This window comes from Phlebotomus argentipes, unplaced genomic scaffold, assembly GCF_947086385.1.
Source record: "Phlebotomus argentipes unplaced genomic scaffold, Phlebotomus argentipes genome assembly contig_15, whole genome shotgun sequence".
NCBI classification, from domain to species: Eukaryota; Metazoa; Arthropoda; class Insecta; order Diptera; family Psychodidae; genus Phlebotomus; species Phlebotomus argentipes.
This window is the reverse complement of record NW_026776181.1, coordinates 17,932,231-17,948,490: the sequence shown is the minus strand read 5'-3', so window position 1 is coordinate 17,948,490 and position 16,260 is coordinate 17,932,231. Positions and strand designations below refer to the sequence as shown.

At 38.9% G+C, this 16,260-nt stretch overlaps 1 protein-coding gene across 1 annotated transcript; it reads left to right on the top strand.

Annotated features, from left to right (window-relative positions):
* Positions 1-87: 87 nt before the first annotated feature.
* LOC132262533 (intraflagellar transport protein 88 homolog) lies at positions 88-4,146 on the top strand. Its single transcript, XM_059761812.1, has 3 exons — positions 88-1,029; positions 2,403-2,747; positions 3,049-4,146. Exons 1-3 carry the CDS (start codon positions 88-90, stop codon positions 4,114-4,116), a joined length of 2,355 nt encoding a protein of 784 aa, XP_059617795.1. The 3' UTR covers positions 4,117-4,146.
* Positions 4,147-16,260: the final 12,114 nt, after the last annotated feature.

The following is a 16,260-nucleotide window of genomic DNA, read 5'->3' as shown; positions in this document are numbered from 1 at the left end:
TTTATCACAACAAAGTTGAGTTTTGTGCGGCCGAAGAGAGTGGATTTGAGTATTTACGTAGGAAATTCAATTAGTTGGAGTGGCAAAATGAGTGTCCGTGATAACATTTACGCGGGCTTTTTCGCTGACTCGCCGAAGGCGCTGGATTTCGATGGCGCCGAGGCGGCTGACGTGGCGACGCCGCTGTCCACGGGACTGCGAACGGGCCAGGTGGGCCGCGGCTCGCTGTCGCGGATGGGCACCACTGCCCAGCTGGCCAAGGCGCGTCCCTCGACGGCGGTGAGAGGCGTCGGCTACTCGTCGGACGCGCCGCGGCTGTTTGAGCATCAGGCGCAGCACAAGAAGTCCGTGGTGGTGGACGCGAAGAAGCACCAGTCGCCGGAGGAGAAGTACCGCGGTCTGGAGAAGAAGATCCAGGATCTGCTGGAGCAGTCGATCCTGCTCAGCACGGGCGTCAAGGTGGACTTGCGCGGCGCTCTGGCGAAGGCCAAGGAAGCCTCGTCGCTGGATCGCAAGCTTCTGCAGATGCGCGATCAGAGCAACGGCAATTACGTGCACAACTTCGATCTGACATTCTCGGTGCTGTTCAATCTGGCCAACATCTACGCCCTCAACGACATGCACGTGGAGGCGCTGAACACATACAATCTGGTGACGAAAAATAAGATGTTCTCCAATGCCAACCGGCTGAAGATCAACATGGGCAATATCTATGTGAAATTGGGAATGTTCCCCAAGGCGATTAAAATGTACCGAATGGCACTGGATCAGGTTCCAATTAATCAGAAAGAGCTCCGGCTACGTGTCACTCACAACATTGGCATCCTCTTTGTGAGGATGGGTCAGTATTCGGATGCTGCGACCAGTTTTGAATTTATAATGTCAGAGAAGGGTGATGTGCGCGCTGGGATGCATTTGGTGCTCTGCTACTACGCCCTTGGCGACGTTGACAAAATGAAGCGAGCATTCCAATTACTGCTCGACGTCAGCACAGAATTCGACGAGGATGAGAAACTCAACGCCATTTCCGTGAGTCTTTTCGCCATATTTTTTGGCCACAATCAAGCGCCTTCAGCTTCTCCATTCGCGCCCGATAATGGCACTTTCCCATCCACTCTTCCACACTATCGAGTGGCTGATGGGAATGGAAATTGAGTGAGGATTTTCCGCCTCGTGGCCATAATTCGAAAATTCCACGTCTCATTGATTAACTGTTGATCAGAGAATAAAATAGAAAAGAATCATAAAACCTACATATTAATGCTGCATTATGTGCTGAATGTCCCCAAAAATATACTGTAATCGCATAATTAATTCGTTTTTCAAAATTTTCCTATTATAACTGATAAGAAGCACGAATAATTGGATTTCTATGCCTTGTTTAATATGTTTGTTAATTAGAATTTTATTCCTATAGCGATTTCAGGCCATTAACTCTGCGATTATTCATAAATATTATTGATTTTGCAAACTAATTTTCATTAATATTATTAGTATGTCACAAAATGTTTGAATATTTGATTATTCTTTGAATCTCCTTCATTATTTTCACATTTTTTCACCAGAGGGCAGCAGTTTAAACTCTAAAGATGTGTAGAAGTTCTGATTGTATTTCCCATTTTTGTTCAGGATATATTAAAATATATGGAGCGATTCCCACTAAAATAGAAAAATGTAAACACCTAAAAGTGTAACATTCGAAAAGAATAAGGAAAAACACGCCTTTGTATTCTCACTTTAAATATTGTGTTAGTGATTGAGATTTTTAAGCGATTCCATATTCTGTACAAGAAAGAAAATTGTGAAATTTGCCAAGATTATTAAAAACACAAGAAAATAATCAGTAAATCTGTGATAAAAAGGATTAATTGCAAACATCCTTCATGTTCATGCTTCAAAATTGGAGCCACAATCACAGATTGATCCATTTTTGCAAGTTATTCTGCATTTTCCGGTCTGTCAAGCTGCTTTTAACACATTTCTTAAAACAACATCAAAAAAGTCAGTTTAAAATAACACATTCAAGCGGTGCAAATTGCCTTAACATGTGTAAATCGGAATGAAATTTGTAACACAAATTTGGTGATTTTTCAAGACAAAACCGTCATTTAAAGCCTTACATGTGTGTGAAAATCATTTAACACACAGTTAACATCACTTATTTGAGTGGGAATCGCTCCAATAATTCGTTTAATCGATAAAATAATCATTTTTGGGTCTTTTTCCAATTCTACTAGTGGTTTTCCCCTTGATTTTCTACTTTAAAGCACATTTTGTGGCGCAAAGTCGTTAGATTGTATAAATTATTGTACGCACTTCAACTCTCTCCCTGGGAATTGAGTGAATGGGAAAGTGGAGAGCGTGTGTGCCATAAATTGTCTCATCTCAATTTCCATGGACAGCCTAATGCAACGCAGGAGTACATTTTCGAGGCGATCCGATCAGATGAGCTCCAGCAGTGGGAGAACAAGCAGCAACAATTCACGAGGAAAGCCATCCTAATGACCGCAAATCTTATCGCGCCAGCCATTGAAGATTCATTCGATGATGGGTACAATTGGTGTGTGGAGGCCATTAAGAATTCGAAGCATCAATCATTAGCGTCAGAGTTGGATTTGAATCGGGCGATAATGTTCCTCAAGCAGGACGATCCGACGCAGGCGATAGACTCGCTGCAGTACTTCGAGAAGCGAGAAACCAACGTGGCCATCAATGCGTCCATTAATTTAACATTCATCTATCTCCTGGTGAGATTTATTGCGAATTGCACCATTTAGATTCTTGCTGGACACACTCTTCCTCTCTCTCAGCTTTATTTATCCATTAATTTCACCTTCACGTGGAATTGCTTAATTCGTCACAATGATTTAGAATTGCCACAGCCTCTCGTCATTTGTCTCTATTGCGCACACTTTCCACTTATAGGGAATTTCGCAATTTTGAGCTCCATTTCTCTCCCGGAATCTCTCGCTCATTTATTCAATATTGAGACTCTCTTTGCACACAAAAACACACACACACTTTTGCACACTTTTGCTCATTATGCAGATGAACAACTTGCAAATGGCATCGAATTACGCAGAGTCAATGCGTCGCATGGATTCTTACAATCCCGCCACGCTCATCAACAATGGCGTCTATGAAATGATGAGAGGCGATTATGAGACGGCCAAGAGTATGTTTGAGGCGGCGGTGGAGATTGACGCCACTTCCTTCGAGGCTCTGTACAATCTGGGTCTGGTCAACAAGCGCCTTAACGATTTCGATGCCGCTCTGGGCTACTTCCGGAAGCTGAGCGCCATCAGCATCCACGAAGTCCATCCGCAGGTTCTCTACCAGATGGGGAATCTCTACGAGCTGGTGAATGACACTGGCGCCGCTCTGGAGCTGTATCTGCAGATGCTGGGCTCGCAATTCCTCGACGATGAGATCTTGAGGAAGATTGGTCTGATTTACGAGCAGGAGTCTGACCAGCAACTGGCCTTTCACTACCACCTGGAGTCCTACAGGGTGAATCCGGTGAATATGAACACCATCAACTGGATCGGGACGCACTACATCCGACTTCAGGTGGCCGAAAGGGCGATTCCGTACTACGAAAGGGCAATTATGAACAATCCAAACAGTACTTTCTACATGATCAGGACAGCGGGATGTTGCATGAAGGTTGGCCATCACAAGAAGGCGCTGAGATTCTTTCAGGACATTTACCGCAGATTCCCGGACAACGCCGATTGCCTGCGAGCGCTGATCAGGATCACGCACAACAGTCATCCGCAATTGCATGAGAAGTACAAGCTGGAGCTGCAGAGGCTGACGAAGACCAAGGACACCAGGAAGAGGATCGGAAGCAGCGTCTCCTCGCTGAATATGACCATCGGCAGACGCACCACGTCGGCCATCACGCAAGATGGCGACAATTCCGCGTCGTCTGTGAACTTTGGCGACTACGCCGAGGAGAACCAGGGAAGGGCGTCAGAGGGCGCCAGTGAGTACTACACAGATCCTCTGGGACCCATGGCGGCCAGGCCCAGGACAGGGATGCGCCCGAAGACGGGCACATTCGACGAGGACACGGATGAAGACATTAATCCAGAGGAAATGTTGCCACAGTAGATGTACTCGCAAGGGGACAATCAGTCGCAAGTTGAGACCATTAACTTTAATAATTTTTTTAAAATTATTTGTGATTATTATTCAAATGTTGATTATTTCATACAAATTCTGATTATTTTCTGAATATTTAATCAAAATTTGAATATAAATTGAATAATTGTGAATATTCGGAATATTCTGATTCATTGACTAAAAATAATCTTTTTTAAATTATATATAAAAATTTGATTATTTTGTTTAATTTTCAATTTTACTTGGGGAAAAATTCTTTTTTTTTAATTCTCTAATTGAAAGTTTGATTATTTTTGAATTTTACTTGAGAAAATAATAATTTTTTGATTTTTCATTCAGAATTAGATTTTTTTGGTTATTTTGTAATTTTACTTGAGAAAATAAACTTTTTTTTATAATTTAAATCAGAATTGGATCATTTTTTAATTTTACTTTTGAAAATAATCTTTTTTTATTATTTAATTGAAAATTTGATTTTTTTTCAATTTTACTTGGGAAAATATTCATTTTTTAAATTATTTTACTCAAATAATTATGATTATTTTATTAGAGAACATTAGGTTTCCCCAAAAATCGTCTTGTGACTTGCCCCTTTGTGTACTCGTAATTGGACACTGTGTTGCACTTTTTCCATGTGTTTGAAATGTATGAGGAAAGAGGGAATAAACATAAAAAGAGACCACAACACAATGTTCAGAGTTTTCCACCCTCGAACTCACCCATGTGAATCAGTGCAAAATGCCATAAATTGTCCTCAGAGGAAGATTATTATGCTGTAGTTCACTTGTGTTGGGGAATTTTTCATTGTTGTGCTTTTTACGTTATCACTTTAAAGAAGTACGCAAACATGTTTAATTTTTGCAAACTTCTCTTCCACTCTGGAAGCTTGACTGGAAGTTTTTTTTTTGAAGCTTTGACAAGATAAAATCCACTTTTCAATATGCATATAATGACTTGAAGCAATTTTAAGCGATTTAATAGCGCGCTTTTCAATGTAACTTTGAGATTGTGCTGAAAGGAAAATTCACTTCCACAGTTCTGCCTGTTAGAGGGTATTAAAATAGAGAGCCATTTCGCATATTGTTGGACTTCGAGAGTGAAGCTAAACAAGAAAGTTGGGCCAGAATGAATAAATCCGCCCGCAGCTCTTGCATTTGGAGCGACGCAGAATCGCTTCGAGTGTCTAAAATAGCGCCACGAGCTCAGTTGGTTTCGATGCATTCGGAATTTTCTATTTGGCCATTGTTCTGGCCCAGAAAATGGACAGATGCCAGAGAGAATATTGGGGAAATATTAATACTCAGCTGTATTAAGTACTTGTGAGTCGGCAAGTTTACACATTTGCATGACAATTGAACTGCACGAATCGCGATAATAGGTGCAATTTTCAGACTTGGGCTGATTGTTAACACTCTAACCTTTGTTTTCCAATGTTTTCCTTGCAAAATTGCTCATTTGCCAAAATTTGTACATTTTTCCCGTGAAATCCACGTCAATAAATCCATTAATTTTATATTAGTTTGTACTCAGCGAAAAAGTACAGGAAATGCAATTAACTACGTCGTAGTATTACGTAATAATTCAGTTTAGTGGCCTTATTCATACTTGAGGATGTGAAAATAAAGATCTCGAAACGTAGTAAGGAGAAGAAAAGTCCATCTTCTAATAAGTAGAACATTGTAAATCAATTACGCTCGTAAATAATATTATTACGTATTACGAAGCTTTTTAAAACGTCGTATTTTTCACGAAAAAATTATCTACGGATGTAATTAATATCATAAAGTTATCATAAAGATTCTGGAAATCAACTACGCCGTAGTTAATAAAATAACGTATATGATCCGTAGCTTCTTTCAGACCAAATAAAAGGAACTACGCCCGTTGTTTGTACTATAACGACGTGGTATGAAATAATAATTCAAATTTGGTCCCCGCAAAATCAACTACGCCCGTTGTGCATATAATATCGACGTACTTAATTCGTCGGCGGAATATTGTTACATAATGACAGTTAAACCGACGTAGTTGATTTTTAAAGGCTAATGAATGAATCGTAGTGAATATGCTGATGACGAACTTGTATTTACTACGGCGTAGTTGCTTTTCTGCAGCTAACGTGGCTTTTCCTATGCCGTTAATATAATGTTTATAAATTGTTCTTTATTGTTTTTATTCTGGTGTAGTTGGAAACTCGGCCAAAAGCTACGTAGTATTATTAACTACGTCGTAGTTATTTCCTCTTGTTCTCTAAGTGTGACTAATTTTACTGTCTTTGGCGCCATGAGGAAAATGATTGAAAATCGTGTAAGACAACTTCTTGCCAGCGAATTTCAAAAATTATAGCTGAAATGGTTTTGTTAAGGAGCTTTTCATTTAATTTGAATTCTTGCAGCTGCGAATTCAAGGTTAAAGAGAGAACTTGACGCGTGCTTACAGTCATCGTGAATGAATGCGTATAAGAAGTGGAAATTTCTCATCAAATGGTTTTACAAACTTCCACACCGATCTCAAGATAAGACTCACTGGCGTAAGACACTCTCACCTTTCCGACTCACTTCGGGCAACCGAAGGAAATGCCCTGAAAAAGTCAATGTACAGCTCGTATAGCTCCTTCCGCCTTTTCACATTTCCATCAATTCGTATGGCGAAAACGTGACAAATGATTATTGAAAAAGTTTTTCTTGGTTGTTTATTGGGTTTTTCGGGTGAGATGGGAAATGAATTTATGGAAATAAAAGCGAGAGGCTTTCTGCAACTTTCAACTTTGGCCCCAATGAGTCTCTCAAACTGTGGAAGAGTGAATTTATTTTATTCACTTAGAATTCCAGTCACTGGCCGAATCTAATCGCAATTCGCCGGACGAAAGCTCTCTTTGGCATTATCATGGAGGCAAATGTGGGTCACAGACCTTATGGGATATATGTTGACATTTCGGACGCTTGGGGTGAACTGAATAAATAACGTGTGACGAGGTTTGCAGTGCAAAACAAGAAAATTAATATCTTATCGTCATTTCTCGACCTCAGACAAGCTGTCGATGTTTATGTTGAATCCACTCGATTTCGCCCAATCATATTTGCGCATATTATATGAATATTCCAGCTTCTGGAGCTCATTCTATCGCTCGATGGGTGACACGAGAGAGCCACAAAAATTGTGTACGCTTTCATCTATCTATATCCATGTCATCCCTTGGGAAAGTTTATTGCATTTGACAGTGATAAAATACCAATGAAATACATTTCAGCAGACAATTTCTTTAAGATCGTGCGCCACACACTCAAGGGACGTGCTTCGCAGTTTTAATTTCCGTCGAAGAAATAAATTCTCGGGGCAATGCAACTGATTGTTAACAGAGTGGAAGCACTTGTGGTGAGAAATACCAACTACGTGCTTCCACTCTCCTCGACATCCCTCTAATTCGATTCTGATACGCCAATAATGATGGGGAGCATTTTTGCGAATGATTGAAGATGTGCGGAGAAATGTGGGGTGAATTCATTGAATGTCTTTCGTCTGCATTTTCAATCACATCCCCGAAACGCATCTTGTCTCAAGATTCCTCCCTGTGTGTTTGTGTGCACACAAGGGAGGACGAAAGGAATGTCCTCAAGGGCCACCCTTTTGCGGATTATGTTCTTTCTTTTTGAGATTCCGATCGAGATTGGCGACTTCCAGCCCAGATTCTGGGGCGCTTCTTAAACATATTCCCATAAGATAGAAGCGAAAAATTTCTCCCCGAATCGATTGAACTGAAAGTGCTTCAGGAAATTAGAAGCAAAGAAAATCAGATTTTCACAAACAGAAAATCCTCCAACAGACTATTTATTCACAACCTTTTTTTTTGCAATTTCCTCCTTTGTTGCTGCACTAATATCCCATGCATTACCCTGCGGGATTGAGTGAAAATAGATGGCTTGGGAAAAGGGCACGCGATATCACGAGAGGTTATCAGTTTTATGGGGCCTCATTTTTCTAACCGATTCTCTCCTCTCTCAAAATGACTCTGAGCCGCACATGAACATATATATGATAATGCTGCTCAACTGCCGCTTTTATCCTAGGATAATTTACTGGTAATGCCCAGGCTGTCTGATGCCCTGAATTATACGTGAGTGAATCCTTGCAGAGCTTCTGGGATGTTGAGATTCTGCTGCATATAGGAAATTACATTTGAATATTTACCTGCGGAAAAGAAGAAAACTTTATCAACTCACGTGAAATATGTAAGAACACAAAGCAAATATTTTGATTCTCTCTTGGCATAAGCTGCTTTGAGAATTCATACGCGATTCCTTGCAAGCAAGGGGGAGATAATGTGTTTTGAATCTTCCACAGTTTCTATGCAAAATCTTCAACTCTTTTCCGACACTTCTGAACGCCTTTTGAGGCATTTTCCAAGGGAAAAATATTGCAGATTTTTTTAGGAATCTTAACAGATTCAATAAAATATTTAAAAATTAATTTTTATTTCCAAATAAATGAAAAATAATCATATTTTCCAGGTAAAATTGCAAAATAATTGGATAAAATATATTAAATAATTGTTTTTATATTTAAATATTTTCGGAATATTTAATAAAAATTTAAATTCAAATTAAGAGGAAATACAATCGGAACTTCGGCATGCTTAATTCCTTGAAATGCTTGTGAATTGTGAGGTTGTGAATCCTGCTTTAAAAGTAAAACCTGCGAAAATAACAAGCAAAGAGAAATTGTTTTAGACATTTTTGAGGTTATGATTGAATTTAAGGTGTTTTCTTCTTAAATTTAACCAATCTGAAGTGTCTTTCGAACACAAATGCTCAATTCTGATGAGAAAATGAGAAAAATTCTCTGATTTTACTCAAATTTGATAATTTTCAGTGTTGGTTCATCACAAAAATGGGTTCTGAATCAATCACATAACCTAGAAAAGCGATAAAATTGATATTTATAGGGAAAATATCTTCTCGCAAAGCTGTTCACCATTTCTTATCCTAATGTCTTCCCCTTGCTTTCAAGCATGCAAATCTCCGCCCAGGAAGAGCTCTTCCCAGTCACACAATCAGTGATCCGTCAGGAAGCACGACAGGCGAATTGTGATGCATTCGGCTGCGGTGGGAAAAAGGAGCAACTCCTATATATGGGAGTAAATTGAACATAACGTCATGGTGGATTTATCGTTTTCGATATATGCATGTGGCAGTTTTAATTTTGCAGAAATATTTCGCGATAAATATTGGTTTTGAGCCAGAGAGAGAGGGAGAGAGAGAGTGAGAGAGTGTGTTGGCTTCCCGCTGCCAAAGTTAATCAATCTCACTTCCTCCAAGTCGAACGCCAGTCACGGTTAATCTTTCACAGCACGACACTCTCCATTATGAGCATGACGAAAGTTTTCCACGCAAGCACAGATTGCACTTTTCATGCTGAGAATACATCCTTCTCCGCGTTTGGTACATAAAATGGTGAAAACTTGCATTATTTACTCACACACACACTGTATACTTGAGGGTGGAATTTTCTCATCTCTCCACATCCTTCTTTGGAAAAGCGTGTGGACGTTTTATTATTATTACTTGTCAGCAAGTCCTCGAGAGACTTAAACTTTCCGCCAAAATAATCTCCATATGAATTCATCGCTCTTCTCCCCAACACTTAACACTGGACAATCTCTTGGCAAAGTAGCCAAACAAGGATTAAGCTCTGCAAAAGCTCTGTGAATAGACATCGCTTCTCATACTCAAATGCGGCTTTTGGGATTACAATTTTTATTTAAATTTCACGTGCAATTGATCAATATAAAGAGATTATTCGAAAGAACGCGATGTTTCTTCAAGCTCCTTCGTCTTTTCTCAAGTAGATTTCGCGAGATAGAGCACTGTAACACACTCTGTGTATTTATAAGGAAAAACTCTCTCTCTCTATATCCTGCTAATAGAAAGCTCTTTTATAGCACGTGCACTTCAGCAAGAATGACGTTTTTCCTTTGGGTCTTGCATAACGTTCTGCCATTACATGTTTCGTCTCAATTTGAGCATCATCCTAAATGCAATTTCAGGGAAATTTCTCCTCGTGCATGGCTGGGAAAGTGTGCCAAATTTTACAGATTTCCCTGCATGTTGATGACTTGGGAGAGACTGTCAATAAAAAGCAACTGCAATGGGAGATAATATTGACTTAAGTTTTCATTTGCCATTCATATGCAATCTGCTGCAATTTCTGTGGCGAACTGGAGCATGGAATAGAGAATCTCCGACCACCTCATAATTTTCGATAGTGTCTTGTTTACGATGGCACAGTGGAATTGAAATGGAAATTTACACTTACAGCCGTGCCATAGATAGCCAATGTATCTCTCTCTCTCTCTCTGTTGCCCTCCATTTCGCCAGGCCGGAGAGCCTTTGTCTGCACACAAAAAAGCATCCGTCTGTGGAGAGAGTTACGATTATGGCATTCACAATTCCGGAGCTCCGGAGCTAATTAAGTCACAACGAGGAGAGCTGACTTATGCTAAAGGTGCTGAAGCTCCAGTTTCAGGCTGTTTCGCATGGCGAAAGATCTGAGATTTTGCAATTTACTCTATTCCCATTCTGGAATTCCGGACTTGATTTCTGTTGGACAATAAAAGTAATTGTTCTTTTAAATCATGCGCTGTTGGATAAGAACAAAGGGAAAGTCAACAGCCGATTTTTGAGGAATCTTAATCATATGATCGAAATTGAATACAATTAAATTCAAATAAATCATATTATATTGAAATATATTGTGAATATTTAATTCAAATTCAAATATTTCATTATTTTCTCAACATATCGCCACCAGAGGGCAGCAAAGTCGGCGTGGGGAACGCTAAAAATATGGCGTTTTTTGCATAATTCTTTCTATTCTCACGCATTTTCACACTTTATGACTTCCTAGAAAGAAAAAAAGGAAATTTGAAGGTGAAAATAAAGTTTTTGCGGGGAAAAAGTCCAGTTTTATCATTTGTTTATCAGCTGATCAAGTGTGAAAGGCATGTAGAAGTTCTGGTTGTATTTCTCAAAGCACTGAGCTTTTAGTCCTACTTTAAAGTGTTAAATGAAGAGTTTAAACGCATTCAAATAATTTATTAATCGCTATAATGATTTTAAAGTGAAATTTGTTAAGCAGATGAATTTAAAAATTTACAAAATATAAAAAAAAACTTTTTGATTGCTTTCTGATTATTTTGTCAGAGAAAACGGCGCAAAAAGGCCAGAAAAATTTGCCACAAGCTAAATTTGAACGAAATAAGATAAAAAAAGTATTAAGTAATCATAAATTTAAGACTTTTCTCTTTGATAAGAAGGGATTGTGAGATGAAAATTTTGGGTATTGAACTGAACGTCTAAGACTGTTGTTTGAGCAATTAAGTCGAGAATATATGGTAAAATATATGTTCTTGCATCTCAATTATTTGCTACAAGATGAAGTATTATGAGCGGATTTAAACTTTAGAATGGAATTGAGATTGCACTCAATGGAGCCACAAAACGCACAACGCAGATTCAAAACTACATACATATAAGTTAACTCGAGGGAAACTTGCGGAGTTTTCATTGAATTTCATCTAGCTCAGGATATACGCTTCTTATGTTAAATCAATTGGCAAAATGAAAGCTCGACATAATTGCAGAAAGTCGACAATCGACCAAGCAAAGTTGCACGAACACAAGGTGCAGCTCAGCTTGTTTTGGCTGTGAAAATTGGTGGAAACTCTGTATAAAGTTGAATCTTCGGTGCATGGCGAGTGGCTAAAGATAATAAATTGGGCGAATGTGTGGTTGTGTTATTCAAGCAGAACTTGTGAGTCTTGAATGGCGTCTATTGCATATAAATTTGGGTGGAAGGCAAGGCGATATTCGCCTGTATTATGCTTAATTATCCGAAACCACTTGGACTGAAACTTCAATTTTGCTTCTTTTCAGGCCATTCACAGCCTCACAGAGAGTCGCTGTGGACGCCCGTGGAGAGCCATTAGCAGTATATTCACATTTGATGTGAGAAAGCTCTTTTCGCTGCGCCTTGTTCACCCTTATCATCCTCAATAATGATAATCATTAATGTATTCGGAATTTAAATTTTGCAAGGCGAAACGATAAGTCACTGCCGATGGTTTGGGGCGCCGAAGGAATGTGCAGAAATATTAAAATTCCTTCGGCTCTCTTTCTTAAAAATCCATTAAATCACGAGCTTTCACGGCGCTCCCTTGCGCACAGTATCCAATAAGTCACCCCGGCGAGTCTTAAAGACGCTCTGAGAGGTCATTCAATTTGATATCACGACGCCTCCTCAGCGCCACTTTTCTGCTGATGCGGGAAAGTGTGGCGAAGTGACTTGTTGCCACATCACTTTTAATTAATTTATCTGCAGCCCCGAAGCTCCAGATTTTGGGGGTGCGCGCGATGACTTGTTGGCTCTCTCTCTCTCTTTCCGCCTGTGCAACAGTCACAGAAGGAGTTATCATTAAAAAATTATGCTTGTAAACCCCAAAATGACGTGGCAGATTGGAGGAGAGAGGAAAAGTTTGGTCGTTCCAAGTAACTTTCCTCCATTTACTTGTGCATTGTTGTTTCGCCACCCCCCAAAAGTGCGGCATGTTTTTGTTTTTGCCGCCACTTTGGCCCCACGAAGGAACTTTCCCGCCCCGCCCAACTTTATTGTGGCACTGAATGACACGTGCTTTAGCATCTTGGCCTCATTGGCTCCTTGGCAATTTCATCCGGAGAGCTTTGCTTTTAATTAATACATTCGCCACTCGGATGAATTGCACTTTTATGGCTGATTTTTTACGATCTCGCCTGCCAAATGCCAAGTTAGGTGATGACAATAGGTGCGAGCGGACTTTTAGGATTTTATAATAAAGTGTTACATAAAGTCTAGGCTAATTTGGCTGAAGTCAGAGCATAGAACAAGGGCGGAAATACATATTCTATGTGTGGAGATTATGTGTGTAAGCTGTAAAGTTTATATTGCCTAATCAATCTAAAACCCACTGAAAGTGCCAAAATACAGTGACAATTACTTCACTGGGAAATTTAGTTGCGAGAGGAATCATTTTATGACTTAAATCTGTACAAGTTTGTAAGAAAAATCCTTTTTCCAGGTCTAGAAACTAACTGAAATCTAACTGCCAAGATTATAACTCTGATTTTGAGATTTTTCGAATCTTTCTAACGAATTTTAATAGAATATTTTATGATTTTCTGCTTTTATTTGCACTTTTCGATATCGTGTTCTTAATTAGAATCTTTCCAGCTCCAAATTCTGTATTACGAAGTAAAAATTGAGGTTGAATCTAACTGAAATCTAACTTTAAACTATAAAACTGACATTTTTATACAATATTTCATGATTTTCTTCTGATAAAATTGCACTTTTGATCATTGTTGCTGATTAAATAATTTTTTCTAACTGAAAATTGCAGTTTTTTGGTAAAAAATTTAGGTTATGTTTGATTTTAGCGTCGTTTTTTAATATTTAGCTTGCAAAATCATGATTTTTAGTGAGTAAAAATCGTAATTCTTAAACATACTTTCAATTTAGGCACAGGAATTTCAACTCTAAGATGTTATTCAATGAAATCGCATTCAAAAGTCGTCTCAATGAAGTCCGTGTTTAATGATTTAAGGCATGGTTAATGAGCATAATAACGATGAAATCTATTTGTCCAATCACAATCTTGTTTACCAACTAAACAACACCTACACGAATCCCGTGGATGTCCCCATAAAATGATTGGAAATGCGATAATTAGCTGTTGACTGATTAATCAGCTGAAAATGTCAACCACGGCATTGCGATACAATTAATTATTTGATTAATTAGTACGAGAGAAGCAAGTCTACGGCGTGTTGTTTCGCAGCAAAACTTCCCAACATGCTTTCACTCTCTTACTGAGCGCATGAGAAAAGCCGAAACATGAGATTCTCTCTCTCTTGGGGGGAGTTTTTCCAACCCCCGCGCGCAAATGCGATGTTGAGAAAGTCGGTCAAAAATCTACATGTGACGTGACTTGATGCCTTTCCCTCCCCCCAAGAGACACGTCTCGTGATTGAAGGTGGTGGCTGTCAAGTTCTGTGAAATTCTCCGTCAAAGATTGATGCTGTTTCGCAGTTGTAAAATATATAATGCGGAAATTGAGGGGTGGAAATATTGCCATAATGTACAATTGTCAGAAATGTATTGATGGATTTAAATTGACAGTGCCATTATTTGTCTATAACCGATGAATTATACATGAGAGGTGGAGGCTTTTCTTTCCTTCTCTCTCTCTCTTTAAGATATCTGCGAAGGTCCATGAACTTTGGCAAGAAATATGCGCGGCAATAAAAGAAAAGTTTAATGACAATGAGCTATGATATGGCAAGGAAGCAATTTTCCACTTTTAATGTCATGGGATTTAAGTGTGTAGAAAGCGTCTTTATGGACGATGTTTGGGAATTTAAGAAGATATAAACATACAGAATGGCTATAATGTCGTTAAATTTCATGCTAAATGCAAAAGAAATTCGCGACAGGATGGAGGGAATTTCTTCGATAGTCCTTTCTTGCGTTCAATGTCCCATCGTTGCCTCACGACATGAATTCAAATGAGGAGGAAATGTTGCGATGGTTGCCAAGGAACCATCGCATTAGTGCTCAACTATTATAATTAGATGGTATAGAATTTGTAGGAATATGGCGCACTATTAATTCTCCGCAAGGGGTTGATAATGTTATTGAAAAAGAAACAAATCTTGTGTTATGTCTTCAAAGATTAATCGGATGAGGAAGACGAATTTCTCAGTTGAAAAGCTTGAAAACACTGCAATAAATAGGAAACCTTGGCTCAAATACTTATATTTAATCGGATATTTACGGTTTTACGCAAGGTTTTATGTCAAAAACGTATTTTGAATTTGGAAATCTTCCCTAATTATTGCAGAAACGAGAATCTTTAAAAATATAGATGAAAATGTGTTAATCAATAACATATAGAAAAACCGTAAAGATGTCTATTAATCGTTCAATATTAATAAGTTCTTCTAAAACCGTACGGAAAATACATTTTTCTTACAAAATTTTTCTTCTAATTTTCGTATTTAACACAGATTAAGATTTTTCTTTAGTCTGTTTTCGTTTAAAGTCGCTTTCAGAATGTAGTCGGTCAGAATGTATTTCCTAATTTGGATGATTTCCAAATTGTTTCAAATTATTCTATAACTATTCTTGAATAGACTTGTTAGATCTCTTAATCTAGATTAAATATTTCTTCGAAAGACATAAAATAATTCTCCAGTGAATTTCTATTCGAACCTCTTGATTGTCAGTGAGAAAACGTCGTTGGAATCGCAGTGGAAATTCAGTGTACACAGATTCATAAGTGGTAAATTCGGGGAGGCCTTAAGGGTGGCTTTTCCGAATGCCCTCGTTAAATGTTGTCATGGGATTTGAAGGCAAGAATTATGAATAAACTCTTCCTCAATGCGACTCAGTAAATGCGTAGAAATTCGGCTCGTCTCTCAATTAGCAATCCTTCATGGTCGGTGAGGCCATTCCGGATGAAAAATCCGCAACTATTGCCCTGCAACGTGGCCTGACCGCAGGAGGTGGGGGAGGGGGTGAGAGAGTATCCTCTGATTGACTACACTTTGCTCTGTGGCGGTACTTTAGAGGCGTTTACATATAAATTAGATGCGAGTGCACAGCTGGGAACCTTTCAAGAGTCTGACTGAGATTTATGATTTGGAGTGTGTGGTTTCAGTTATGGGGATGAATATCGAGTCCAACATCCCCATTTTCTGTTGTGACGGAATTACTAAAGCTCTCCTGAACTCTCTCTCTCTCTGGTCATTCTCGGCACAAAGCGGAAGTGTTATAAATCAACGTCGCCTCTTTAGCTGGGGATTCCCAAGCTTTGCAATCTTATTTGAATTTGCACTTGTGAATTGGGTCAGATGACTATTTTGGTAATTTGTAGTGGCATTCATTGTGGGGGTTATGCAAAAATGTTGATTGGAATATTTTCCCATGAAGCTCTGGATGCAGAGCTTTAAGTCTCTGAGATTCTTCAAGACAATTCCCAAGCAATTACCATGTCTTCCTTTTATCTTACATTGGATATCCAAAACAACTCCTCCTTTGTCC

Excerpts from the sequence above, each read along its gene's own strand:
- LOC132262533 (XM_059761812.1), top strand. The coding sequence starts at position 88 with ATGAGTGTCCGTGATAACATTTACGCGGGCTTTTTCGCTGACTCGCCG. Across the intron at positions 1,030-2,402 it reads AGAAACTCAACGCCATTTCC|CCTAATGCAACGCAGGAGTA; the intron begins GTGAGTCTTTTC and ends TTCCATGGACAG. Across the intron at positions 2,748-3,048 it reads TAACATTCATCTATCTCCTG|ATGAACAACTTGCAAATGGC; the intron begins GTGAGATTTATT and ends CTCATTATGCAG.